The 27,986-nt window shown below is 41.0% G+C and overlaps 2 protein-coding genes across 10 annotated transcripts in view; one reads left to right on the forward strand and one right to left on the reverse strand.

The window, feature by feature from the left end:
* Window positions 1–19,932, forward strand: part of ankrd6b (ankyrin repeat domain 6b) — a 65,979-nt gene extending 46,047 nt beyond the window's left edge. For 6 of the 8 annotated variants that reach the window (XM_037086978.1, XM_037086977.1, XM_037086980.1 and 3 more), the window contains 12 exons: window positions 168–266; window positions 2,164–2,262; window positions 4,040–4,138; window positions 4,896–4,994; window positions 5,643–5,720; window positions 6,196–6,300; window positions 10,979–11,086; window positions 11,231–11,401; window positions 12,828–12,980; window positions 15,450–15,563; window positions 15,816–16,116; window positions 17,239–19,932. In XM_037086978.1, the coding sequence (XP_036942873.1) occupies window positions 168–266; window positions 2,164–2,262; window positions 4,040–4,138; window positions 4,896–4,994; window positions 5,643–5,720; window positions 6,196–6,300; window positions 10,979–11,086; window positions 11,231–11,401; window positions 12,828–12,980; window positions 15,450–15,563; window positions 15,816–16,116; window positions 17,239–17,831 (2,019 nt within the window). In that variant the 3' untranslated portion in view covers window positions 17,832–19,932. The remainder of the gene's footprint in view (window positions 1–167; window positions 267–2,163; window positions 2,263–4,039; window positions 4,139–4,895; window positions 4,995–5,642; window positions 5,721–6,195; window positions 6,301–10,978; window positions 11,087–11,230; window positions 11,402–12,827; window positions 12,981–15,449; window positions 15,564–15,815; window positions 16,117–17,238) is intronic. The other 2 variants (XM_037086982.1, XM_037086976.1) reach the window with 1 other exon arrangement.
* An 8-nt stretch (window positions 19,933–19,940) lies between these two features.
* On the reverse strand, window positions 19,941–22,290 carry lyrm2 (LYR motif containing 2). 2 transcript variants are annotated; one of them, XM_037086983.1, is made up of 4 exons: window positions 22,132–22,265; window positions 21,437–21,651; window positions 21,161–21,301; window positions 19,941–20,314 (listed from the first exon to the last, which is right to left on the reverse strand). In XM_037086983.1, exons 2-4 carry the CDS (start codon window positions 21,497–21,499, stop codon window positions 20,234–20,236), a joined length of 285 nt encoding a protein of 94 aa, XP_036942878.1. In that variant the 5' UTR covers window positions 21,500–21,651; window positions 22,132–22,265; the 3' UTR covers window positions 19,941–20,233. The 2 variants fall into 2 exon arrangements, with proteins under 2 accessions (XP_036942878.1, XP_036942879.1); XM_037086984.1 differs by lacking the exon at window positions 21,437–21,651 and having other exon boundaries at window positions 22,132–22,290.
* Window positions 22,291–27,986: the final 5,696 nt, after the last annotated feature.

The following is a 27,986-nucleotide window of genomic DNA, read 5'->3' on the forward strand; positions in this document are numbered from 1 at the left end:
ATCTCATCAAAGTATCACTGTAATTCTTTATGTGTTCCCTAAATCTACTATAACAAAGGAAATCTTCATAAATGGAGGTTTCTCTGACACTTCTCTTGTGTTGACACAAAGTAAAGCATGTCAGTCAGGCTGTTGTAAATGTGGCTTTTTGTCTTTTGTCCTGTCAGGATGGCAACACAGCTCTCCATGAGGTGTCCTGGCACGGCTTCTGCCAGTCCGTCAAACTGCTGGTGAAGGCTGGAGCCAACGTTCATGCTAAAAACAAGGTGATTTTACAGCAGAGGTTGAAACTGCCAACCACAGTGCTGATTTTTTATTTTTTTTGCCAGACTTTTCTAAGTCAAAATGTCACATTCTTCCTCTTTTAAAAGTTGAATTCAAAAGCAATAAAACAACCTTTCTTTATGGTCTAACTTCACTTGTGCTCAGTAAGGTTGATGCAAAAAAACCCCTCATCTTGTCAAATAAAGGGAAATAAATGTGTCATTAGCAGTATTTCCCATAGGATTTCATTAGACAGTTACTGGTTTCAGACCAAATCCCGCAGTTCAACGACACATATTTTAATGAGGATAGTCCATGTTGGCTGTGGCGGTGAGGGCTGCTGGTGGTTCCATAGAAGAACGCACCTGGCTATGGCGTAAAAGTTGAATGAGACTCGACAGCTCGACGTCAAGTTGCGGTGGATTGTAACATGTAACATAATGTGTCATGTGTTGTTCACTCATTTTGACATTGTGCAACAGTTTAAACACATCCGTGGATGCCGATGATCACTGTAGGACCGGCATTCATAACGGTGATCGCAGGCAGAGTACGGGGTCAGCGGCATGTTATTTAGCAGTTATAAATGCTACTGAGGGAACACAGCGAACATTTCTCTGTCTAGTGTCTTGTTTCACTCAGTTTAGTCTTTTGCCCCAGTTTAGAACACACAGTAATGATCTGCCCCGCATTCTGTTACTTTGCTGTTATTTTAACCCATCAACAAGGACAACAGGTCACTAGTAGGACCAGCATGCTAGTAGCATATCAACATAGCAGCATCTCCTTTCAGCAAACTGATCAGCGGGTTTCCCATCACGTCACACAGCCAGATTTGATCTGAATGTATCCTGTGATGGGTGGATCTTAGACCCTAAGGGGATCCTGAGGGGTGCTTCCCTGAAAGAAAATTGTGCACATTTTAAATTTTAAATGCATCAATCTGGTGCACTTGAAGAGAAATATTAAGAGGCTATCTCATAAATAACATGGTCAGAAATTAGTAATTATGGAAACTATAAAATGCAGAAAATAAGCAAATATAACAAAAAGTTTTGACTCTGCTGCCTGCTGATTAGTCCAATCCTCACAATGTACTCTATTTCACAAGTCTAGCTATACAGGTGTAACACAGGCCTACAAACTGTAGCCAATATTCCATATCAGGCTATTGTCTTGGTTAGGATTCGATGATGTCTGCTGAATTGGCGTATGACGATGTCGACAGTGAAACATTGCGATGGACGAAGACATAGCTGTTTATGAATTTGAGGCAGCGTGTCCCCTCAATGTTGTCGGAGCAGCTGCTGTTTCACACCATTGCTCTGACATGTATCTCCAACTGTCACACTCTGCAGAGGACAGTATCTCCCATTACCACTGACAAACATCCCCCCGCACCACATGTCAGTCACTTAGCTTTGTCCAGCCTCATATGCATTAAACAATGTTGACCAACTAGCCAAGGAAGCTAGGCTAAGAAAAGTGTGTAAAAATGTTATGACTGAGAGAAACAGTGGCCTGTGGGACAGAAACACTGCTGCCACAAATTTGTGTGTGAGTGTCTTGGTTTCTCCTAACTGAGCTGGTTTAATAAAAAAAAAATAATAATAAATGGGTCATGGAGATGTAATGTTAGTGCACTGAGCAGCAACATACTTCTTTTCATTTCCCCTCCCCACATATTACAAATGACAAAAACTCTGAGGGGACATGCCTCTTAATTGTGCTCTGGTGTGGAGGTTTTTAAATCAGGGTTATGATGGTAAGGGATTAGTTGTCGATGGCTGTCATCCATTGGCCAAACCCTTTATCTGGTTGATGGTATGTTTGGCAGAAAAAAATAAATAAATAAACACTGTCACATGATGAATCACATTCTGGTCCTGTTGTTTCCAGGCAGGAAACACAGCACTCCACCTTGCATGTCAGAACGGTCATGCTCAGAGCTCCAAGGTTCTGCTCCTGGGAGGCTCCAGGCCCGACAGCAAGAACCATGTAAGTCTCACTAGTCTTTCACCTCTCAGTCTAACAGACAGCACATTTGAAGATCACATGTTGTAGAAAGTAAGATTTTCATGTCTTTTAGATTCTTAAAAGGGTCTAGGTACTATATCATGTATCAAAATGCTCAATACACAGAGAAAGGCACACACATCATGCCTTTAAACAATCTATCAAGACTTCTGTTAGGCTGTGATTTCACAGCTTTGCCGTCACCATCTATGACCACTGTCATGGTTGCAAAAACACTGTCAGCTGGTGTTGAAATACTGTGGGCAGGACCTGCTCAGCCCTGCTAAATCTGACATATCAGAGCAGAGCATTCCCTGTAAGTTTTAAGAGCATTAGAGTACTGGTGTCTTTTTTTTCTGTGTTAAAAGGGATTCTGTGTAATCATTGGTACAGTGTTTCAATGAATTCAAAATACTGGATGACTCTAATCAACATTTAGCAGAGCCAGGTATTTTTCTCAGTAGTTGGTAGCAACCAGACTAGATCTAAAAGGAGATTTGGACTTTTGTTAATTTAATCGATAGAGACACGACAGGACACCATTGTTGCTGCTTGTCTCATTTATGTAAATAGGCCACTGTATTCACAGTAACAACCATAAATGCCAGATGTTGTGTTTATTGCTTGTTGCACTGCCACTTAATGGACTGCCGCCGCTTAGCTCGGTTGGTAGCGCGAGTGACCCATGCGCCGAGGCTCTGCAGTGGACCCGGGTTTGAATTCCGGCCCGGGTCCCTTTGCTGCGCGTCACTCCCCCTCTCTTACCCTGTTTCCTGTCACACTCTTCAGCTGTCCTATCAATAAAACCAGAAAAGGCCAAAAAAAATACTTAAAAAAAAAAAAAAAGTCAGATAGGAAGAAAAGGTATGATTTACCCTTGAAGTTTGATGTTACATCCATCCCATGAATATTTTTTTCATACTTAACCCACTGTATTTTTAATTTCCTTTTTCTTTCTGTTTTTTCTCAAATTTGCTGTTTCTTCATGTAAAATTCTCTTTGAAAACAACTTGAATCTTCACATCATCCTCTTTACATTACTTGCTTCTCTTATCCAGCAGCTTTGAAATCCAGAATGTTGCATTAATTATGAAACACTGCATGGTGCATTTGCACTTCAAATATAATTGGAAACTTCACGGGAAAAACTCAGCACAACACAAATACGGCAGGAGGCTGTTGGTGTCAGGTCTGAGCAGCAGCCAGAGTGCTGCTTGTATGGTGACTTTGAGTTCCGAGCCTTCAGTATTTCATTCAGGTGTGGCAGGAGGTACAGGTTCAGTGATAACTGAAAGAAAATTGACTCTATATGGACTTCTATAGTTAAGTTAAAATAGATGTAATAGAAACACATTTGGATGACTTTGAGTGTTAAAGTGTTGATGAAATAATCTTAAATTATTTAGGGCTGACACTAACAAGCATTTCTGGTGCTGGTTAAGCCATCGTTTTGTAAAATGATTATTTATTTATGAATGTCCAGAATTAAAAAATATACAGAATCAAGCTTGTGATATAGTTGCTAATTAGTCTGTATAGTTGGTGTGTGTATGTTACTTCATAAACACAACATAAAAGTTGATGCACAATCTTGTGTTACATAATGACGATTAAATGTATCTCAAACCTTGAATTAAGTACTATAACTGATTTATGCTGTGTTCTGCTGTGACACATCTTTTGATTGTTATTGAATAACTAATATTTTGTTTTAGAATACATTCTTTTAAAATTGTTTAATCCTTTAATTGTTTTAAAGGCCGGGGATACGTGTCTGCATGTCGCAGCCCGCTATAACCATGTGGCTATGATTCGCATCCTGCTTGGAGCCTTTTGCTCTGTGTCAGAGAAAAACCTGGTGAGTTATTGACTGAACACAAAAAATATTGGCTGGTTCATAAAAAGTGGCTGGTGGACTTTTGAATTAATTTGCCAAAATAACCCGAGGGAGGAGGAGGCTGTGTTGTCTGCTTTATTTTACACACAATTTTCTGTCCATAATTTTACTTGGAAATGTAACACATCCAAGTTAGATCTAGTCTGTCATTGTGATTTGTTTGTTATACAGCTAAAACATGTCATTTAAGAGTGACAAATATAATGTCAGAACATGTTTGTAACTCTACTGTTTTTGTGAATGTTCATCCAAGCATCTTAAAGGGATAGTTTGTGTTTTATGAAGTGGGGTTTGAAGTGCGAGGCCTACTTGCACTAATGCGTAAGGATACGGGGGTTCTACGGTTGAGAAAATGCAGTGCCAAAAGAAAGGACGGTCTGATGGCGATGTAAAGCAGCATGAATTTTCTCTATACAATGTACACTTGCACTGTTATTGATTTTTTTAGATGAGCCTTGATTTAGGTGGTTAAAATTTGCTTTGCATCTGGGCACCGTTCACTGCAGTACAAAGCTTAACATCTGGGCTGGAGCTGCTCTCTAATTCTCCAAACTGAGGCTGTGCTGATCAGTGTTGATGGTAGGGAACAGACCAACTATAGATATGTATTTTATATGACCCCACTTCAAAAAACACAACCTATCCCTTTAAAATTTTGAATAGATCAAGGCTCGCCCTTCACAACCGCATGTCTTGTCCTGTGTATGTATATATGTAGGTTGGGGACACACCACTACACGTGGCAGCTGCTCTGAATCATAAGAAGACAGTACGTCTGCTGCTGGAGGCGGGTACAGACAGCCGCATCTGCAACAATGTGGGTGTCCGCAAGTCTCATTCTACATCATTAATGCTCAGATGAAATGTTTGTGCACTCACTTCGCTGTTCTTTGTCTTCAAATCACATTAGACTGTTAACACATTTCTGTTGTTAACAGTCTCCCCTTGAGCAACGCACTGTCACTGCCTTCTTGGTATCTGAAATTTTCAGTGTTGAAACATCAGCACACTCATTTTTGTTAACCTGATTGTTCTGATCGCTGTGAATCCCAAGATCTATCTTTGCCACCTAGCTCAGTCTGAACTTCCCATCGCGATAACGACTCATCACACAATTTGACTTACCAATTTATATTTATATTTATATTTATATTTATTTATTTCAGTTTTTCTCTAAATTGATGAAATCGTAGTCAACTAAAATAAAAATTAAAGCTGCAAGCAGCAATGAACGGGCCCTCGCAGTCCACATGTGTTGGGGCATGCTGCTGTCGGGGCATGCCAAGTACCCGGCCCCATCGGTTGATTATTGTGTATGCATCTCTTAACGGTCCATATTTCGGACAGTACAGGAAGGGGTTAAATAAGGGAATGTTTAGCTTGCTATAACACTACAAACTGTACAGTAATTCCTTTGTCGGTTTGAGTCACATTGTCACTGTCCTGTCTGTATGTGTTTGTGCAGGCAGGTCACACGGCTCTGGACCAGGCCAGAGAGCACAACAACCCAGATGTGGCTCTTCTACTGACCAAAGCTCCCCAGGTAAAACCAGTAACTACCAGTCGCACCAGTACAGGCAGCTGTGAAAAGTTTTTTGTTACGTTTTTTGTGCTCACTCTCTGTGAGATGGCAGTGTATTGCTATTACTTGTTGCAAGACAGCTTTATATAACACCATAAGACATTTGTGGCGTGTATAGCATTCATTTCATTCCTACTATCTGTTTTTTTTTCCATTGTGTAAAGGATCATCTTATCAACATCATATTTTCACTGTTTAAACTGACTAGCATTTGAATTCCTTGTTTTTGCAAACTGATTAGAGGTTATAAGGTTTCTCTTCGATTGATACTTGGTCCTTGGGGTGAAATGTAAAAATTAACTAAATACATTGAGGTCTTAATTGCATTTCCTCCAATATGTAGCTGTTTTCAATAGATAAAGTTTGTTATTTAATGAACATGCATGATGATTTCACTTGTGATTACAGTCATTTGTCTCCTCTTGTGTGCGTCCAGGTTCAGAGTTTTGTGCGTGGCAGGAGTGTGAGGAAACGGAGAGACAAGCTGAAGGCGGAGGGCAGAGCTCAGTCAGTACCCAGAGATGAGATGCTACCCTGTAAGGTAAAACCTGGATCATTGCTACTTTATTATTATGTTGGCAGTTCACAGGGAAAGAGAGGGACAACAGAAAGATATAAGAACAGGGACAAACACTTTAAACATTGGCATGAGACGAAGGTGAGGACATACGTATGTGAGATTCCTGTGAGTCTGAAGAAAAGCAATATGGAGGAAAGAAGAACAGAGAGGGTTGAGGAGAGAGAGTGCTTAAAGGAGAACTTCGGTCGATTTAAACATGCAGCTTCATTGCTCAAGCTACCCTCGACTTGCCAGTACTGAAGACGCGAACACATTTGGTCCAACCATTACAGGGCTCCGTGAACGGAGCGTTAGCATTGACAGCTAACAGCATAGGGTCAGAACTTTACACTGTATTTTAAGCTTCTTAACATGCTCCAAATCTCACCCCAAAAGTCATGCAACATCAGCAGACACCTTACAACACAGCACTGTAGCGTGTATGACTCAAAATGAAAAAAAAGTAGTTAAAACAGTGTGTTTGTGCAAGTAGCCACATACTGGTTTGTTGACATCCGTGTCCTCCGGTAGATAGACCGAACTAGTCACTCCGTCGAACGTGTGCTCAACAGGCTTAACAGGGTGAAATGTTTTCAAGATACTGAAACACATCCAGTTGCCTACAATACAGCACTTAGAATGTGGACTCTGCTGAAGAAACAAGTCTGTACCAGGAAGCCAACAAATTTCATTCACGTCCGTTGTCTTGCCTCCTCACCCCCTTACTCTCTCACTGCTGATGACTTTGCAATTTCACCAAGAAAGTAAAAGACATCAGCTCCTCATTTACTCCCATGCCCATCCAGAAAAGCACCTCCTCCAACCCTCAACTCTGATGGCCTTACCTGCTTCAGCCCTCTCTCATCTGAAGGTGTTCAGAGGAGACTTGTCACTACTGACGTCTAACCATGCAACCACCTGTTCCCTTGACCCAATTCCCTCCTCTCTTCTCCAAAACACCTCACAACCCCTTTCTTGTGACAAATGTACTTATTGTAAGTGGCTTTGGGCAAAAGTGTCTGCTAAATGCCCTAAATGTAAATGTAACTTAACTGATTCTGTCAAGAGCAGTGGTTAAAGATTCAAAAGCACCTCACTGAGGTGAAAATAATGAGAGACATCTCTCTATGAAAGCAAAGAATCTCTGTCTGTCTGGTTCTATCTGTGTATGTGTGCCTCAAATATCTCTGCAGATCAGGATCAGACTGATCTGAGAGTTTCAACATGGCTGCTGCATGGTTCAAGGGTGTGCAACGTTGCATTTGTTTGGACTACAATGATACCGTTAATAGATTAGTTCAGAAGTGCTTTACGAATTCTGCAAGTATTGTCAACCATAGCCACCATAGTCATGTGCGCACCAGAGCCAATCACTGCACACCATAGCCACGTGCGCACCAGAGCCAATCACTGCAGAGCTCACTTCCACAACATACCTTAAGAAACAAGAGGATTTATACCAGTGGTTTAGTCCCATCTAACCTGACTGGTGTGGATTAATGAGACTAAACGAGTCCGGATGTTCGTGTGTAGCTAGCTGCTAGCCCACCCCCACACGGCCCACCCAGCCCCATAGAGATTAAGAGTTGTGGCACTCTGTGATGTCGCCACCAGGGTAGTCACGTGGTTCATGTAAGCCCCAATAGTTCCAAAACACAGGCTGGCTGTCATGTTCTTCTATGAGACAGACAGCAGCGATTTAGTTATTGAACGGTAAATATAAAAAAAAAAAACACACACCCAAGTATTTGTTCAGCTGTTATCACATTATTACATTTTTCTTAATATCAGTTTTGCATTTTGAGAGGCAGGGTGACAACGAAAAGCTGTGGATTACTTAGATAACGTTTACATTTTTGGAGGGAAAGGCTTAGTGTTCATGTTTAACTTTTCTTTTCATTATCACTCATCTGATAACAGAAGTCTCATAATTTTCATTTAAACGCAACTGGCCTGTATTATTGATTCCCGTGATTTGGCTTATTGATTCTGATTCAGCCATTAGCTTACCTTCGTTGTCGCCATGGTCCTTCGAGGTCTGCCATGGTCCGTTCAGCATTCACCTCGCAGCTAGCTCACTTCTTCAGATGAAAGTGGCCACCCCAGGACCACAACGTGAAACATGGTCATGTTAAGACTAAGAATATTACTAGAATATTTAAGATTAAGCTATCCACATATTATCAAAAGTATTACAGAATAAATAACTAATTTACACCTGCATGCTTGGGTCTTTAGTGCAGAGCTATTAAGATATTTCTCTGTGGTTCTGGGTTCATAACGTTAGCTGTAACTCAACTCAAGTAACTTAATCAAATAACAAAACACTTGTAACTCGTGTTACAGTTATTGAGACATCAGTGTAAGGATGGCTGATACAAATCAATGTTTTCAAAGAAAGCATTATTATTAAACAAAAACCAAGGGCAGGTGATCCATGACATCGCAACCATGAAGAACCAAATGGAAAAAAAAACTCAGGAGAAGGACCAGATTAGCAGCCAATTCGCAGACCATTAGCAGCAGCCACCGCCACCATCGTCAGCCGCCGTGACCACCAGCAGCCGCTGTCGTGACCTCAAGCAGCAGCCGCTTAAAATAAAGCGCAGTAGTGTACATGAAGTAATGAGAGTAACCATGTTAAATTGAACACAGCACAAAAAATTAAATACAGCCAACAACACGTTACATGATAAAAAAGGTAGTATATCCCAAAATTAAATGAAATATTAAATGAAATATTTATCACAAATGCCCACTTATTTCTACTATTACTAGCAGCTAGAATGAGTCCTATATCACACACATAAATGACAAACGATGGCTGACATGGACGGGTTCAGCAGATAAAAGCCAAAATAAATAAAACCCCTTAGTAATACATGTAAATCCTGCTTGTTAGTTACCAAACATCCTTAATATAAAAGTTGCTAGCGATTCAGTGCAGTCTTTAACTGCGGTGAAGTCGCACTAGCTAGCAATCTAGTAGGCAATGCTTGAAAATTGGCTCTAACAACCAAGATAAAATATAGATAATTATGCTGTGCATGTACAAATGAAAACCAGTGAAAGCATCACAAAGGGCCTCTGATACAATATAGTCAGTTGACAATTCAAAAAAGGTCAATATTTCAGCAACTTACCTCTGGAACTATTCAATGTGCCGCAATATAAGTGAATGAAGTCCAGCGCCCAAATGACAGTGTTTGGAAGTAATCCAAGCTCCATAACCCGGAAGTAGGCGGTACAAAACACCACCATTTTTTACAATGGAGGTCTATGGGAGTGTCGCCACTATGTTAACTCTATCACTCTAGGCCCGCCTCCCGAGTCAATGGACCAGACGCACCGGCACATCCAAAACTGGACTTAGGGTAAATAATGTCCACCACGCTTTTTTCGCGAACATTGCCATCATGTTTGCTTTGTGTCTGGTGCAGGAAGAAATGGTAAAAACGGGCTTTTGTCATGAAAGTGTCCGCAAGTGTTTACAAGCAATAAAACACATTCCTATTGGTAGAAAAAGGCACCACACCAACCAATCACAAAATGATGGCAAACTACGTGATTTGGTTGCTGAGGAACAGGGTAAGTTGTGGGAGTGAAAGGGCAGAAGAGTGACAGCAGCAGTGACGGTAATAGAGACAGCGAGTTTTGGGAGTTGAGAGATTTGTGGCATACAGCGCATTTGGAGTGTATAGTTAGTGTGTTATGTAGTGCTGGGTGTAGTGTGTTTAGTGTGTAGTGGAGTTGTTTTTTTGTTTTGTGAGTCAAAACAATGAGGAGACTGCTGAATGTGGAGCAGGCAGTGCAGCTGGAAGGAGCTGAGGGAGCCCTGAGCCTAAGGCATCGCCTGCATTTAAATGTAAATAGTTACATATAACTTCAAATTTCAAACACTTGTGCACAAATTTAGCCAACAACAATATATATTTGCATGATTCACTGTAAAAAAATCTAACTTTTTCCTACTCAGATTTGATGTTTTTTTGTGATTTTAGGTCCATTGTATTGTTACAGTATGTCAGTCACAGCAAACAAGGCATGGTAAATAGTTTTTAAGATGAAATATAATGGTAAAATCAAAAGTAGTCAAAAATGGCCAATTATACACTGGAATATCGAATTTCACAAAGAATATATATACACACACACACACACACATATATATATATATATATATATATATATATATGTGTGTGTGTGTATTGTGATATATATATATATATATATATATATATATATATATATATATATATATATATATAGTGAAATATATTGTGAAATTCGATATACCGGTATATACATGTGTGTAAATGTGAGGAGTGTGAGGAAAATGACTGCATTTTGTTCTGATGGTGAACTTTTTCTTTAAGGGTTCAACCAGAGTTTGGCTTCATAGCATAAGTATATTGACTAATGTGGCTCTGTGGTTTAAGGGGTTAATCTAAGTGTAAATAATAATGAGGAAATAACAGGGTGAATGTAAATGATGGAAATATTTAGGATTAAATCACAGTACCAATGTGCACTCAATCCCACATTAGCCAGCAAAGACCTGCTTTGGAACTTCTTTTTATATATTTTTTTATGTCTGTAGAGCTTTAACATTTCCATGAAGCTGCTCCACCAAACATTTCCCTCCTCCTGTTCCCTACAGGACAGTGCATCTGCTGCAGATGACACCCAGAGCAGTGAGCGAGTTGCCTGCAAGCAGGTGACAGAGTCAAACACAAGGCGGGGAAAGAACAGGAAGCAGAAAGAAAAGGTAGGTCCATCCAAAAAAACAAACTGTACCCCATATTGATGTTCTTTGAAGAATAGCGCAGAGTTGCACTCGTCTCTTCATTAGTTACTGTTTGAGACATATGAAATGGAATATTGACTAACCTCGGGTGCTTTGATGTTTTAGCCATCTCTGTCTGACCCCCTTCGCCGCAAAGAGACCAGGAACAGCGAAGCCAGTCACAAAAGGAAAGACAGACTGCGAGGAGGGGCCTTTCATGCGTCCGTCCCTCCACACAACTATAAAGCCTATCAGCTCTACACACTGTACCGCAGCAAAGATGGCAAGATCATGCAGGTTAGTGCACTAATGTTCAGTCAGAGTAAAGATTATTATGCATATAGTTGCACAGATATGTGTTCTATAAACCTCATGGCAAGTCCTCCAACATGATGAAGATGATATTCCACCATCACTGAACAGCTGCTGCAAGGCCCACTGCATATTAAAGCTGCAAGCAGTGATTAACGGGACCTCACAGTCCAGGCGTGTTGGGGCATGGTGCTGTTGGGGCGTGCCACATACCCGGGCCCAATGCCTGATTATTGTGTATGCATCTCTTAACTGTCTATTGTTTCAGACAGTGCAGAATTTGTGGTCAGTGTGTGTTTTTTGATTATTGATTGGCGGCAACGCTGTTGGAGGATGTGTTCACCTTTTGATTACATGTCATCTTGTAGTATATGATATGAAAAAACCTATACATGTCATGTAAATAGGATATTTGTCTGAATTCCTGTGTCCAGTAGGTGGCGCTATGAATATGACACAGTATTGATGCATGGAGGTATTCATGGTGACATCGTATACATGTGTGATGAATTTGCTGTACATGGGAAATTGTATGTTGAAGTTATAAGGAGTTGATACTTTATGGTGAAAATGAACACACACACCATGACACCCACCATGTTTAATGTAGGCATAAGCTTTTGATAACTTCATGTTGAAGGTTTGAGGATGGTACTGAGTGAATTGGAAGTTTGTGGTGTTCAATCTGTAGGAGGAGTTCATTAAAGTATGAGGCATGGAATTCAAATGGATCAAAATAGAGGGTGAAATGGGAACTTTGAAACAAAATGGCTAACTTCCTGTTGGAGTGACAGTTTGGTACCCTGATGTTTTTTGTGCATCTGGTCATGATACATATGCATACTGAATGTCATTCATGTATGTGCATGCAGGAGGCGGGGCTTGGATTTTTAATATTCCAGGGGGCGTCCCCTGGTAACAACTTTCGTCACCTGTCATCAGGAGGGCATTGTCAATAATTATACCAAGTTTCGTGTTAATCAGACCTCCGATGTGGAGATATAAAATAGTTAAATATGACGGGTGTGAGTAGATAACGACTGGTTTTTAATTGAAACCAGTCCTTTAAAAAGACCCTCTCCATGGGCCCAATAAAACTGTCCCTGCATATTTCACAACTGTTCCTTCCATGTTAAATTATGAAAGCTCGTTGTGCAACAGAGTGTTCAGTCTGCAAAGACAAATGAGCTCATTCTCTAACCTCATATGTTTCAGTCCTACAAAGAAATATATTAATAAAAATATTGCATGAACCTAAGGAACCATTAGTGGGGTCCCTTTTCATTTATTTCACAAAGCCCTTTCTGTGGCAAAAACACAAAGACCGTGTAAAGACGTAATACTAATTTTGGAGTTTGTTGGACATATTTGTTGTGTGAGCTGCCATGTCGATGTTTGCGGGTTTTTGCAGGCTCCTCTGAATGGCTGCCGCTGTGAACCCCTAATCAACAAACTGGAGAACCAGCTGGAGGCCACCAAGGAAGAGATGAAGATGGAAATCCACACTGTCCAAGACCTGATGAACTGCAAGATGGGCCAACTGGACCGCAAGAACAAACACCAGGTACCATACACAAACACTGCAGAAAAGCTCTCTTCGCTTTTTGGATATTTTATTGTTTAGGGTTAACCTACTCACATTCAAGCAGAGATTTATAAGTCCTTATAACCCAGATCCAACCAGATTCAAATTGGTATTTAGTTAGTTTTGTTTTCTTTTGTTTATTTTCCTTTTGGAACTTCTGTCAGTCAAATACAAATGCAGCATTACAACAATTATAATCAAAGACAGGCAACATCATGACCACAGCTTCACCTAACTAATGAATTAAATGTACTAATTGGCACACATCTCATATCATGAGAATTAATTTAACAAAGCTATACTGGAAGGTATGGTCCTCATGGTAACAACTCACATTCCATCATAGAGAGATTGTCATACAATACTGAGGATTTCCCACCCTCTCTACTTAAGTCTCACAAAGCATTGAATAGCCCTTTTCACACAGAGATGCCACATTCTCACTGCAGCAGCAGTTCGCCAATTCTCACCCGTTATTTGTTCACACAGAACGAACCAGAGCCTAAAGAGGCGTGGCGGTACATGTCATGACATTGACGTCTGTGTGTTTTCAAGGTGTTTCCCTGGTGTCCTCCTGTTAATCTAAACATGTACCCACTGACTGTTTATAATCATAGGGATGTAGTTATAATGTGTAGTGATTGGGAGACTAATCCACCAAACATCCTGGAAAGTGACAAAGTTACGTTTTTCGCTCTAAACTACATGACTACATATTCACCATCAGTAAACTGGACGCTGTCTGGCTCTCTCACTCGCGGGAAGGGAGGCTGTTTTCTGGGGGAAAGTTCACTGAAGTCTTGGTTGGGAGACCGTCACTGTGATTGTTTTTCAACACAAACACTGGCTTGTCCATTCACATTGGTCTGGTTTGCCAGTACTGTGCCTCTGATACTACCTCTATAGGTGGATCAGTGCCGGAGCGATATTTCACCTCTCACCACATCTGAGACTTTCACACAGAGGAGGAGGTGGGGAATTGGCGCAGGATCCCCGCATTCAAACAGCAGTGTGAATGGGGCTACATACTACATGTATGTTGTTATTGACATGAAATCTTGCTAGACACATTAACAATCTTAATGTGTTTGTTGTTAAGCACAGACAGAAACACCATGCAATGAAGCAGAAAGTTAAAATAATCTCAGTAAGTGAACAATAAAACAGAACCAGTTACCTTTTCTTGCTATTCAGCTGGTACATCCCAGTTCCTTTCATTTCATCCCTGTCCCCTCATTTGCTGCATTTAAAATAGCTGTATGTATTATTTGTATAGTACTGATGTATGTAATTACTCATATTTATGACAAATGAAATTAATATAATTTTTTTGATTAATTTAGTAAATGCATACATTGTTACTGTCTTAATCTATAAGATATGAACATTACAGTATGGTAACAGTGGAGAGGAATAGCTTTCATTTCCCTCTAGAACCACCCTCTGTATAATACATGTAATTACAGTACTGTCAGATGCTTCACATAATAGCATCTATCAGGTAGCACACTGATAGTCACTGATGCATATACTCTGAACATCACTGCTACCTACATGCAATAGTACAGGAATGCACATGAGAAGAGAACCACTACAGAAGCAGCTGTGTTGAGTTAGACACAAGACAGAACATGGAAAGCTAAACAGCCGTTAGACTGAGGGACTGCCAGACAGAAAGATGTTCACTCTACAGCTTACTGACAGAGCACTGTGAGCTGGAATGACCCAGGTGTTATCACGCAGTGAAATAGTTCAGTGTGTGGAACAGATTTCATCAAACATTCCACGTTATAATTGAACCTGCCATTCGAAAACAGTGTTTTGCTGCCTTAACTGCCTCCTACTGGTCCAATACTTAGGTTGGCCTGACTCTCAGACATGCCTTGAAGAGGCCTTTGAGATCAGATCACTCAGACCACCACATTCACCGGGCTGCATGAGACCACATTCTTTTAGCAGTGGTAAGCACACATGTCCTTCAAGGTGAACACACCAGCTGTTTCACCAACCATTGAGCTACCTGAAACAATACATTTTACAAAACCAGTAAAAAGTTACCTATAAAGATTACTTCCTTGTCGCTAGTTGAGAAAATCCCCCGACTCCCTTAAAGTGTGACTCTATTGTGTGTGTTCTGGAGAAACTTTGTGAAATGTTGTCTACAACAAATTTGTAACTATTAGGACGTTCTTGTGAATTTGGTAAATGGTAAACATGAAGATATTTCTTTCTTTGTGTGAAACTCATTGTGTCCATTTGTCACAGTGATGTACTTGTGATGTGTGATGTATTTGCCCATAAAGTAGAGTGGGGAAGTGAGATCCAATCTCAAGTGAACATATGGAAGTAAACCTGTACTGTACCTGTACCAACACAACTATAGGAAATTTAGAAGTGAACAACTTAACACTTGCTGTCATATTTCCATGTGTGTCTATTTCCCATCAGATCCGAGCTCTTGATAAGATGACGTTGGAGAGAGTGTCAGCGGAGAGGACTGAGTGTCTGCAAAGGATCGAGCAGCGGGCCCTGCAGGAGAGACTGGAGGCAGAAAAGAGACAGGTAACACTAACTGCTACATATGGGCTCTGCAGCTGATGAGAGATGTCACCACTGAGGTGTTGGTTCTGACCCATTTACCTGATTTTTACAGGGGTGTGTAAAAGTTGTGTTTTTTTTTATCACACCGAGTAATACAAGTCAAAATTAACAAAACATCGAGAAAGGAGCCACTTCTGTCAGCAATTGCTCCTCTAAATAAATGTGCTCTAAAATCATAGAAACTCTTGTGTGTGGTTGAATGTGCCCTTTAAGCAGGAGTCCCTGGTCAGTGAGCTGAAGAGTTGGTGTCTGTCCAAGCTGCAGAACATGGAGTTTCGCTTTGCAGGAGACCCCAGCAGCACCAAGCTGCAGTGCTCCTCCTCTGCCGCAGAGGGCCTAGATGAAGCTGATGGAGCTAGCCTCACTGCACCACCTTGTGGCCAGGGAGATAGCTCCCAGTGCATGGAGCTCCAAAGCAGCCTTGCCCTCCTGGACTCAGGCCGGGGGGAGCCCAGTGTGGCAGAGGGGGGCTCAGCTAACCATTACTTTGTGGTTCATGTGGAAAGCTCTCCAGGTATTTCACCACATTTAATATATGATTTAGTAGTTTATAGTGTCATGTCTTCTCATTGAAGTAAAATAGGTCTAGTATTTATAGAAAGATGAAAAACACACCAGGACACTGTTGTGTTAGTCTTGAGGATTGTTTTCTTTGACCTGTAGTGTTCTTCATCATGAGGTCTTTAGGATATGAGCACAGCTGTATGTTTCAATCAACTGTGATGGCACGTCACACATTATCAGTGAATTGAGTAATCGATAATCAACATGTGACCAGTCATTCCTTGACTAGGAGTGGTCACACCAGACTGTATGCTGTGTTATATTAATAGATTCATTGTTTAGAGAAGCCACAAATTAACATCTACCCACTGAAACCCGCTGGTTGCAGCTACCAACCACCGCAGTGGCACAACTGAACACCTTGGAGCAAGGCATTCCCTTTCTGTTTGCCTCCGTACAGAAAACCCTTCTGTTACTGACATCAATGTCTAACTCGGGTTTATTCGTTAAAATAGAAGCCTTGTTCACCTCACCTCATGCCTGCTCTGCATCTTTACCTAAAACATTGTCAAAGTAGACCAAAAGAAGGACTTTGACAGACACATGTTGTGTGCCTGCATTAATATGAACAAGTCAATTAAAAAAGTATTTTTTATGTAACTCTTCTGCAGACAAATGTTGGAAAATTACGTGGCAAATATCTTTTTAAACAAGTTCTAGAAGTTATACATTTTTTAAAAGCAATTTGTGAGTTCATGGCCTTGTTTAGCTTTGGCCTGGTCTTTACAGATCACTATATCTTATTGTGTCCTGATACAGGAGTAAACTGCTCTGCAACACTGCCTTGTTTCTTTCTCAACCAGAAAAACAAAGCTTTAAGCTACACCCTGAGGATAATTATTTTTTGATGAGGATTTAGACTGCAGCTGCAGGTTTATGTGATTAATAGTAGCATTATTTTAGATGTACTATTTCTCTATTATGACCCTTGGAAAGAATATTGCTGCGATCAGTGAAATTTGGGCTCAGTCTGCCTGCGGTATGCCATTAATGATTCAGACTTAATTAGCAGGGTGGCTAATTAGAACTGCGTATGTGTGTGGTAACTGGATTTCTTTTGATCGTGTACCAGATGGTGATAAGGCTCAGAATGCAGAAGTCAACTCTCCTGCAGCAAAGAGCCTGCTGTCATCAGTCCAAGTGGTTCGCCCGAAGGAGCGCTCAGTGATCTGTGCTGACACCCAGAGCAAGACCAAGGATCTGCACGAAGTGGACATGTTGGCAGTCGGGGCAAGCGGGGGCAAGAGTTACAGAGCCAGCAGTCTGTCTCCATCTACAGAGCGCCATTGCAGCAGCAGGACTGAAGCTGGCCTCAGAGACAGGGAGCGAGGGCGGGACAGAGGGAAGAACCGCAAGAAACATTCCCAGGGCAGGACTAAGTCCAGAGGGGCCTCAGGGGTCAGGACTCTGGAGGTGTTTGGAGAGCAGTCAAAAGAACCCTCATTTGCTCAAGAGAGGGACAACATGCATGCTCTGGAGGTGACTCAGTACTTCTTTGAGGCTGTATCAACGCAGATGGAGCGCTGGTATGAGAGGAAGGTGCAGGAGGCTCGCTGGCAGGCCAATCAGAGGGCTCAGGCCGACCGAGCTGCTCTGGTAGAGAGGATCACTTACCTGGAGGACGAGCTGCAAATGCTGAGGACGAGCAGACATGACGACTGCTAACACTTAGCTCATGTCACCATCAGACTACATACAAACAGATGGAATCTATGTGAGATCTGATTTAACCCTCTCTAACAGCCATGGACAACAACTGCTACCACAGTAGAGAAGTAAAGGCATTATTTTCATTGTTGGATCCACTGTATCTCTACGTATGTTTTCACAAATCAAATCCCCATTGGCTATCATGATAGCACTGGACTGATAGTCGTGTAGTAATAAGGGCAGCTCTCATGCACTGTTGTAAATAAACCAGTAGATATAAAGCTAGGTATCAGATTGATCTGTTGTGCCATTTATAGGAGAGAGGCACCACATTAATCACATCAACTAACACTGTGCAGTGTGTACACACGTCCATTTACAATAAGCCCCACCATACTCTAAACACTGATTTGTGCAAAGATAGAATAGTGCAACTGTCTTTCTCTAAAGGTCCCATATTGTGAAAGTTGTGATTATAAAGCAGGTCTAAGTGCTATATAATACTGTCAAAGAATCAAAACGCTCAATCCACGGAGAGAAAAACATGCAGCCTGCAGAAACCAGGACAGATCACCGTCAATGGAGTAAAATGAAACATAGAAACAATTGTCAAGTCCTCATCTGAGGATCATAACTGCTATTCATCAAAGATTCTTTAAGTGTGCAAGTGCTATGATGGAAGTGCTAACAATATGAACATACAAGTGAATAAATTTTTGGGGGGAGGGGTCCATAAGTGATGTGCACAGTGGTGTCATTGGATCACAGTGAAGCTGTGTGGATGTAGGGAATTACAGTGTAATAAGCTTTGAGTTGATGTTTGCATGCTGGAATGAGCCCTCTGACTGAGGAGCAACCTACTGCTTATCTATGAGAATGTACCTAAACTGATACAGCATGTAGCCCTAATCAAGGTTAGGTTTTGTTAAGGTTGATTTTGCTACATGGTATTATTTGTTTGAAGGCCTGAGCATGCCCATAAAATCATTTCAGACTTTCTTGATGAATAACTATAATTAGTGTATAAAAAAAGTGATCAACTAAATAAGCACTGAAACAAAGGAATTTTAAAAAATGTTTTATTTCTTTATTTTGGCTAAAAGTGCTGAACAAATAATTGTAATTGAAAATGAAACTGCAGAGACATTTTGAATTTTTCCTTTACTTTTTGGTATCCCATTCACTCACTTCAGATTCCATATCACGATCACTGTATTTTCAAAATGTGTAAGCAGTTACCATTTTTATCCCTTTCTTTGTTAATATTAATACTATTACTATAATATTACTATAATACTAATAATTTAAAAAAATACCAAAAACATTGTTTTCACTGCAAAAAGGGAAGACTTAAGAAGATAATTTAAGTGTTTAACTTTTTAAGTGTATGCTTCCATCCATATCCTCTCTCTTCGGGCACTCAGTGGTGCAGTTTGCGGTGGATAGTGGCTGTATATTAGGTCAGTGTTTCAGTAATTTTGTGAATGGCATTAGGGGTTTACAATTGGCCCACTGGAATGGGCAATAAGTGTAAATGCAAAACACTGAGACTTTGGTAATGTAATGTTTCTGTCCATTCTTCATATTTGTAAGTCAACCTGCCAAGCATCACTAATACAGTCGACACTAGAGCAGCATTAATGAAATGATGTTAAAAACAATATTTTTATAAACTGTTTTGGTATGTTCTTGGTTTGTTTTTTTCTTATTGGGTGGTAGCACCTCCAGTGTGATGATTTGTAGATGTCCGTTTTACGTAATTTTTAATGTTTTACAGACCAAACAATTGATGGAGGCACCAATCAGCAGATAAATCAGGAATGAAATGAATCATTGGTTGCAGCCCTGGTTGACACCAGATCATTAAGTGTTTTTAATCCTGTGTCTCTGAATGCCAGTGCCCTGCCAATCTTGCCTACTTGTAAAGGACAGCGTTGATGAATTCTGTCAGAACATGAAGAAAGCTCAGTTGTGTTGCAGTATTACTGTCTGCTGTAAGTTTGATGTTGTGATTGTCTGCTCATAGATGTTTATTAGTTCAACATGGATATGAATAATGCACTCTGTATCATTATGCCAGAAAACAAATTTTGTATTTAAAAAAAATCTCAGTCAACATCTGTCTGTAGTTCCATTCGTTCCTCTTTAATATATACAATACATGTAATATACAGTGCAAGTTTTAGCAGATGGGCTCCATTTGCTTCACAGGTTAATCAGTGTCCATGATCATGGAAAAAACATCTCCATCACTGCCTTCAGGTCAACTCCATCAAACAATTGTTGAAAAGATGTTTACCCAGAGATGAGTTTTAGTACATTCTGTATTATCCACTCCCTGATCAGTGCTGACCCTGACAGCCTTCATATAGTCTCCACCAATCACATGGTCCATAGTCCATGGCAGCTCACAGCATTCAACTCCTGGCCAAAGCCAGAGTCTTCTGAAGCTCCTCTAGATGGTTGTTAGCTTGTGTGACCATCATACGGATGGCATCCTAAAATAACAATGAGAGGGGAAAAATCATTAATCGACAGTGCAGAGGATTCTGGGTTACACATTTTTTTTTCATCTATTCCATCACAAAAGTCCACAGACAAAAGTCCATACACATATCAGCAGAAGCAGCTCAGTCGGTACTGGGTTATTGCCAAGGTGCCCTTGGGCATGGCACCGAAACCCCCCTGTGTTCCCCGGGCGCATGGCATTGCAGCCCACTGCTCCTATTTTGCAGTGTGTATGTGTGTATACTTACAATAAGCAGCTAGTGATGGGTTAAATACAGAGGACAGGTTTCAGGTGTGTTCGCATGTTGAATGTAAAAATCACTGACAAACAAAGTTTCTTTATTTCTGTTTCATTTAGTTAGAGGAACAGATAGTCTTATTACATATCACTGTCTTGATTGGTGATGAGATGTAGTTTAAAGCTTCAGAAAAAGAAGGCGAGTAGACAGTGATTTAAGATTTTTTGCTAAAAACTACCAAAGTTAATAATAAACTTTTTAAATGCCATGGACTGTGATAACAGTATTTATCAGAACGATGACAATGCCAGACATTTTCAGAATGTAGCAGCAATCAAGGTGATTAGCTTCCTTTTTAGAGACTTTCCAGACATAAAAGTAAACTATATCATCACCGACACGACTAAAGAAGCTTTTCTGATGAGGAGCAAATTGTCTCCAAAACGTCTACAGCAAAATTTGATTGAACACTTTTTGATATCCTGAACAACATCCTCCTGAATATGTCACCAAGTTTTCAATTACAGACTTGGCTGGGCTTTTTAAGGGGACCAGCTCTATTATGGAAAAGTAACCACATTCCTACCGCTTCTTTACCTGGTCTGTGGCACCCTTATTCCTCTTGAACTCATCTCTTGCCCAGTCTCTAAGGTACTTCTTGTCTGCGTCGTCTGGTACCTGCCGTATGGTCCTCAGGATGTTTCTGTAAATTCCCAAAATCTTCTGTCTCTGTAAAAACTGACAAGCAACCACCAGTTTAGACTCACCAGGACAAATGAAAGCTAATTTTCTTTATGAATGATCTAAAAGCAGGATTACGGACAATGAGTGATATCAGCTGCACATGGCTCCAGACTTTGAAGACAATAGTACCTTTCCCTGCACCCACTGACTGCATGCTGTGTGAAATTTAAGTGTCAATACCATCAACTCCATCTCCAGCCCACCTGTAGATAATACTCTGGGTAACGTTACGACAGCTTTACACCTGCCTTATTCCTGTCAGCAGACCTGAATACCTGACATCTGGTGTGCCAGCTTGTTATTCCAGCTCCGCAATGTTTTGCAAATTAAACACGTTTTAACATCTGTAAAAACAAAAACACCAAAGTTACCCGTTAAATTGCAGTTTTGACATTAGACAAACCATAGTCTAGTTTCTTTAACGTTAATGGCCTTCACTAGGTAAGGTTGCGATTTCTTACACATATAATTCTTAACACAGCCACACAACTTAGCTAACCCCCGCCCACCTAGCTTAACTTCAAGTAAAACAGCCGAAACACACACAAAGGTAAACGCATTATTGACACAAAACATCGTTTACACTCAGTTACTCGTCTGTAAATCGAAGTGAGCTGCGAAAAGACAAGACTTCACTGAGCTGTACAAACATTTTATGACAGGAGTAGAACGGTCTCGCTCGCAGTGTCTCTGGGAGTAAGCTAACACTGCTAGCAAGATACCTTAGAGGTTGCAAGAACGGTAGGGTTTCAACCACTTCAGTTTTCACCGATATACAATGGCCCTAGCACTGTTCCAACTACGTCATGTGTAGCGTTCATTACCTGTTTTAAAGAAAGCGCCGCATGTGGTAACCTTGAAACTGCCATATCTAACGGCTCTGCTCCAGCTCCGATATGACAGAAGCAGCCAGTAGCTTGTCAGAAGCGGACCTTCTTCTTCTTCTTCTTCTTCTTCTTCTTCTTCTTCTTCTTCTTCTTCTTCTTCTTCTTCTTCGTTTGGATTTGATTGGCGGCTGGCATCCATTGCCGCCACCTACCGGACTGGAGTGTGGTGCATTAGATGACAGAGAAAATAAAATAAAACAGAAGCAAAACAAAATAAACAAACAAAACTTAAACCCTATTCATTAACCCTGTTTCCCTCAAGTACTTATTCACATACCTCCTAATGCTCTCTGATCTTTGCAACATGTTCTCTACCATGAAGCTCACTTTCTCCCTTTGCAGTGCTGATTTTAGTTCTCTCCTCTCTCTCTCATATCCCTTTCATTCCATAACAACATTCTGCACAGATTCAGGATGATCACACAGACTACATTTTCCAGTAGGATGTTCTTTGTACCATGCTATTAAGCTTCCTGTGTCCTAATCTGAGGCGGGTAATGACCTCCTCCTCCTTCCTGCTCCCACCTACCGCTCCTCTTTTCCCCACCTGTTTTTGTAAACCGTTAAAGTGTCTTCCTGTCTCATTTATATCCCAATATTCCTGCCAAACCTTTTGCATTTGTATTTTAATGATTGTCTTTCCTTCTGCTCTCCCTAATGGGATATTGTTTACTGTTTGTGATCTGAGTGCTTGTTTTGTGAGTATGTCTGCATCCTCATTGCCCTCAACCCCTGCATGAGCAAGAACCCACAGAAAACAGACCGTCCTCCCCCTGCCTCCAGGTAAGCTTTTCATCAAACAGCACTCCCAAGAAACAAACGACTTTAACTTGTTCCAGCATTTCACCATATAGCTTTAATTTATATTTCTCTGTGGCGCTTTGCAAAACATATCGCTTGAGTTTTTGCACCTGATAGTTTAAACCCTTACCCATAGTGCCCCATCATCAGCAAATAATGATTTACTTATTCCTCCCCCCCACCTCCTCAAAGATATCATTAATCGTACAGTTAAAGTGTACTGGACTACATACACTCCCCTGTGGCGTTCCATTTTCAATCATATATACTGGTGAATACTCTTTCCCTACTCTGATCTCTATCGTCCTCCCAAACAGGAAGCCCAACACCCAGTTATACATCTTCCCTCCCACTCCCAACTTATCCAGTTTGATTAGCAAGCCTTCTTTCACAACATGTCATACGCTTTCCCCATGTCAAAAAACACAGCAACCACTATCTCTTTGTGCTTTCCTGATTTCTGCTTCTAAGCACAATACTGAGTCCATTGTATTTCTCCCTTTAAGAAAATAGATCCCTTTACGAAAATAGATCTCTATTTTCTATGAAATACATCAGCCTCTCTGTTACCATCTTTTCCATAGTTTTCACTAATTGAGATGTAAATGCAATTGGTCTGTAGTTTGATGGGTCTGATGTGTCTTTACCTGGTTTTAAAATTGGCACTATAATTTAGTGCTTCCATGCAGCTGGAATCTCCCCTAATTCCCATACTTTGTTAATTAGTTTCAGTATTACCTCTAGTGACCTGTTATCCATGTTATCTAACTACAGTAGCAGATGTCATCTTTCACTGGCGCCAGCGGCGGTCCTAGCTTTCATGACACTCTGGGCAAACCTCACATCACACATACCCAGTGATAATAACATCACAACTGTTGGCAAAATGCTTGTGAGAAATTACATAGTCTTCCTGTTAGTGATCAAATGTGCTGTAAGCACAGGAGGAGGAAGTTGGAGAATGACATTTTGCTTGAGGTGTCATAAGAGCCACAGGTGGGGGCACATCCCCCATAGGGAAAGACACAGAAGTTTTAGATAAGATGACATTTGCTGTCCCATCTGTTACATCAAAGACTCTCTACCTCATACAGGAGAATTTCCACAGCATGCTTTGCAGGGATGTACACTCACATACTTGTTTTTCTATTCCGGTGGGGACTTCCTGAGACACAAAAGTGCAGGTGCCCCACGGGGACCCCACTTTTAAGTTGAAATAAACAGCATGGTTTAAACTCACACGTTTGTGGGATTTCTTGGATCCCAAAAATCTACATGCTCAGCAAAATTTCTCAAATTTATGAAGCTTATTTTTGTCTGGTTTTTCTATTCCAGTGGGGACGCTCCTATTGTGTCATATTACAATCCACCACTAGATGGCACTGTATCGATTTTTTTTTGTACAAATGTATTTATATACATTTACAAGCCTTTAAGGTAGACAATGGAGAGTACATTTTTAGAGTCAATTAAGTGCTTCAATTAAAAGACAGAATGGTGTCGATATCACATTGGTATTCTTGTTAATTATATTTAATTTCACCATTAACACTTGCATTTGTATATTCACTAATGATCTGCGCATATTGGACTGAAAAATGATTAAAGCGCTTTCTTGGCCGGCTGTGGCTGAGGGGGTAGAGTGGTCATCCATTTATCAGAAGATTGTGTCACATAGCGGTGAGGTTTTGTCTTGTCTTGGGTTTCTGTCTCGTGAACTTCCTGTTTTATTTTGAAAGTCCAACTCTCCCCTCCTTTCAGGTCACCTGCCATTCCTCATGTGTCCCCAGTCTGACGTCGCCCCTGATCCCTGATTGTTTCCACCTGTTCCCCAATAATGTGTGTGTATATAAGTCGGTGTGTCCGTTTGTCTTGTGCCAAAGTGATTCAAAATTGGAAAACTTAAGGTTTCAAATATGGCAACACCAGTTTTTTATTTCTGTTTTAGACCTCTACAGTCACTGTATTTTTTCATAAATCCAATTCAAACCAATGCATTTTTAGTCATGTAAAAGTTTTACTGACAAATGCTTGCCATTAATTTTTTTTTTCTTAAAAGATTTTTTGAGGCATAGACACCTTTATTTTGACAGTGGACAGATCAGAAAGGGGAGAGAGATGGAGGGAGTGACATGCAGTACAGGTCCTCTGGCTGGATTCAAACCACTGTGTTCGTGCCATGCTTACCATTATCAACCCCAACATTCTCTCACATTCTGCCTATTAAAAAGGCAAAAACAAGAAACAAGTTTGAAGAATGTGTGACTGATATCACAAACAGAAGTTGGGAAACAAATGCCACCTGAGTACAGGGCAACAAAGCAACAAATATCCCACAGACTCAGGCTGGGGGTATGCCAAAAGTACAAAAACAATTTAAATAATAATTACACTATTTTTCAAATATAAAAAAATAAAATCATAGATACTTCAGTTGAAAATATTTACATTTAAACAAAACCTCAGCACTTTCAAATATAACTCTATGGACTTCCGGTTGAGAGCTCGAGAGTAATGGCGGCGTAGGTAGTAGCTCTTACCAGTCGAAGGTAATAAAGCCCCCCAAACTAACGAAAAACCAAATTCAATAATAAATGAAACAAGTAAAGAGTGGGGGAACCTGTCTGAGAAGCCGAAAAGACATGCAATCCCAGCAAAAAAAGTAAAAACCTGTACTGGAAGCAAGCGGTGAAGCAGAGGAAAATAGCGGAGAAGAAGTAGCCCTGGGGGACACAACAACTTTATGCAAGTATTTAACAGACCTTACCAAAGAAATACGTGAACTTATAGTGGAGCGGCTAAGTGCTTGTTTTCGTCAGAAACTTTCAGTTGACGATACAAGTGTGAAAATTGGCATGAGCAGTCTCCATGGGTCACTTGACAAGCAAACTGTCCAAGACATTTGAAATTTCAAGGTGGTGGCCATTTTTCAAGACAGCTGACAACCTTAGTGGAGCAGTTACGTGTTACAATGGTTTATTTGGTGATACAAGCATGAAAATTGGCATGAGCAGTTTCTGTGGGTCAATTGACAATTAGCCACCCACAGCTACTTGGAATTTCAAGATAGCCATTACTTTAGTGAAGCAGTTAGGTTTAAGAAATCATTTAGTTGGTGATACAAGTATGAAAATTGCCATGAGTCAATATACTCATTGTGAAAAAGGGGGAAGATGCTGTTAGTAACCAAGCTGCTAACTTGGATGCAGTAGCCCCGTGTAGTCATGAAGAGGCAGACACATATTTTCCTTCATGCCCAGCATGCAGTGAAACAAGGACACAAATCCCTGATGATCAATCCCAAGGACACAGACATTGTAATCATAGCCACATCAGTTATGCCCTTTTTGATGCAACTTGAGAAAATGCGGGTGACTTTTGGCAAAGGAGAGAAGACAAGATGGATCCCAATACATGAGGTGGTTTCAGCCACAGGACCAGAGAAAACACGTGGTATCCTTTTCTTCCATGCCTTCAGTGGTTGTCACATTGTTTCATCCTTCCATGGCAAATCAAAGAAGTCTGCCTAGAAAACGTCCCTCTGTGTGACCTGCAAGCTTTGGAGAGATTTGTTGTGCTAATGCAGTGATTCTCAAACTGTGTGGTGGTGCTGCTTTGTAATAGTTAAAATCAACGAGGAGTCTGGATTTCATCATATTGATACACACAGCAACAGGTTCAACAATAAAACCATCCTTCACCTCTCTCCTTTGGCTGAAACACACCACCATCTTGGCCTGCCCTAAAACAAAGTTTAAAAGCTGGCATTTTTTCTTGTGTTGGCGTGTGTATTTAAAACCCAGAATAAAAAGCTGCTTGGTAAAAACCTCTCCACATTTGGTAAAAACAGTTTGTAAAAACAGAAACAAGGGTAAAAGACGAAGACACTCATAAAAACAGTGAAACACAGTCTCTCTTTGGTCGCAGTAGGGACACTTGTCCTCTACTGCCGGGTTTATAGTGGACACAAAGGAGTTCATTGCCATGACCCCATGGAGGACTCTCCAGTGAATGTGTGCATGTCTTTTTGAGAGTGGAGGCTTGTAGAAGGACCTCCACTCAGGTCTGGCTGCAGGAGCCAGCTGCAGATATCTCCTCCATGGAGTGTCAGGTCTCTTGTCCAGTTTTGTTCTGTTTATTGCTTTCACCAATATCCTGTAAAAAGTATTTCCTGTGGTACCATCCAGTGGTGCGAGGTGTGTATATTCCATTAAAATCCCAGAGCAGTCTTTAAAATCTGGTGCCAGGAAAATGGCAGGAAAAGAGTCATAATCGGTCACTGTTTGATTAAAAGAGGAGTTAAAAAGCAGGCGGTCGTGTCCTGTCAGTCTCTGTTTCCAGTGTTCTAAGAGTTTTTGTGTGACCCTCACTGACGTGAGTCCCAGCCAGGCAGCGAGTCCAGAGGGGTCATCCATCCGGGGCACCGTCAGCGCCACCACCTCCCCCAGAGTAACAACCCCTGCAGTCTGCAATCTTGTGGCCAGACTCTGACCTGCCCAGCTGGGAAGGTCTAGACGGGTCCCCCACAGGACCGGCTCTTGCAGGATCCAGTACAGGGAATCCACTTGCTCCCTCGATTTCTTTCCTTAGCAGGTTCCACACTCTAAAAACACTTTTATAAAAAGCAGGCAAAGGAGATGTGCTCATGTTAGGAATGTTCATTAAAAACAAATTAAAATCATGATCCAGGCCTTTAAAACCCTGCAGAATGCAGCGGGACAGGGGTCTCCACAGAGTGTCCTTTGGTCCGGTCAGCAGTCTTTGAATAAACTGGAGGCGAAAAGCCGCGCCCCTGCTGGCCAGATGGACCAGGCCTTGCCCCCCTCTTCTTTAGGTAAAAACAGGACACTCTGTGGGACCCAGTGCAACTTGTCCCAAATAAAATCAACTAAAACCGACTGAATTTTAGACAGGAGAGAAACCGGAGGATCGACACAGGCCAGCCGGTGCCACAAGGAGGATGAGACCAGGTTATTGGCTATTAAGGTTCA

The sequence above is a fragment of the Acanthopagrus latus genome, chromosome 22 (assembly GCF_904848185.1).
Source record: "Acanthopagrus latus isolate v.2019 chromosome 22, fAcaLat1.1, whole genome shotgun sequence".
Classification (NCBI taxonomy): Eukaryota; Metazoa; Chordata; class Actinopteri; order Spariformes; family Sparidae; genus Acanthopagrus; species Acanthopagrus latus.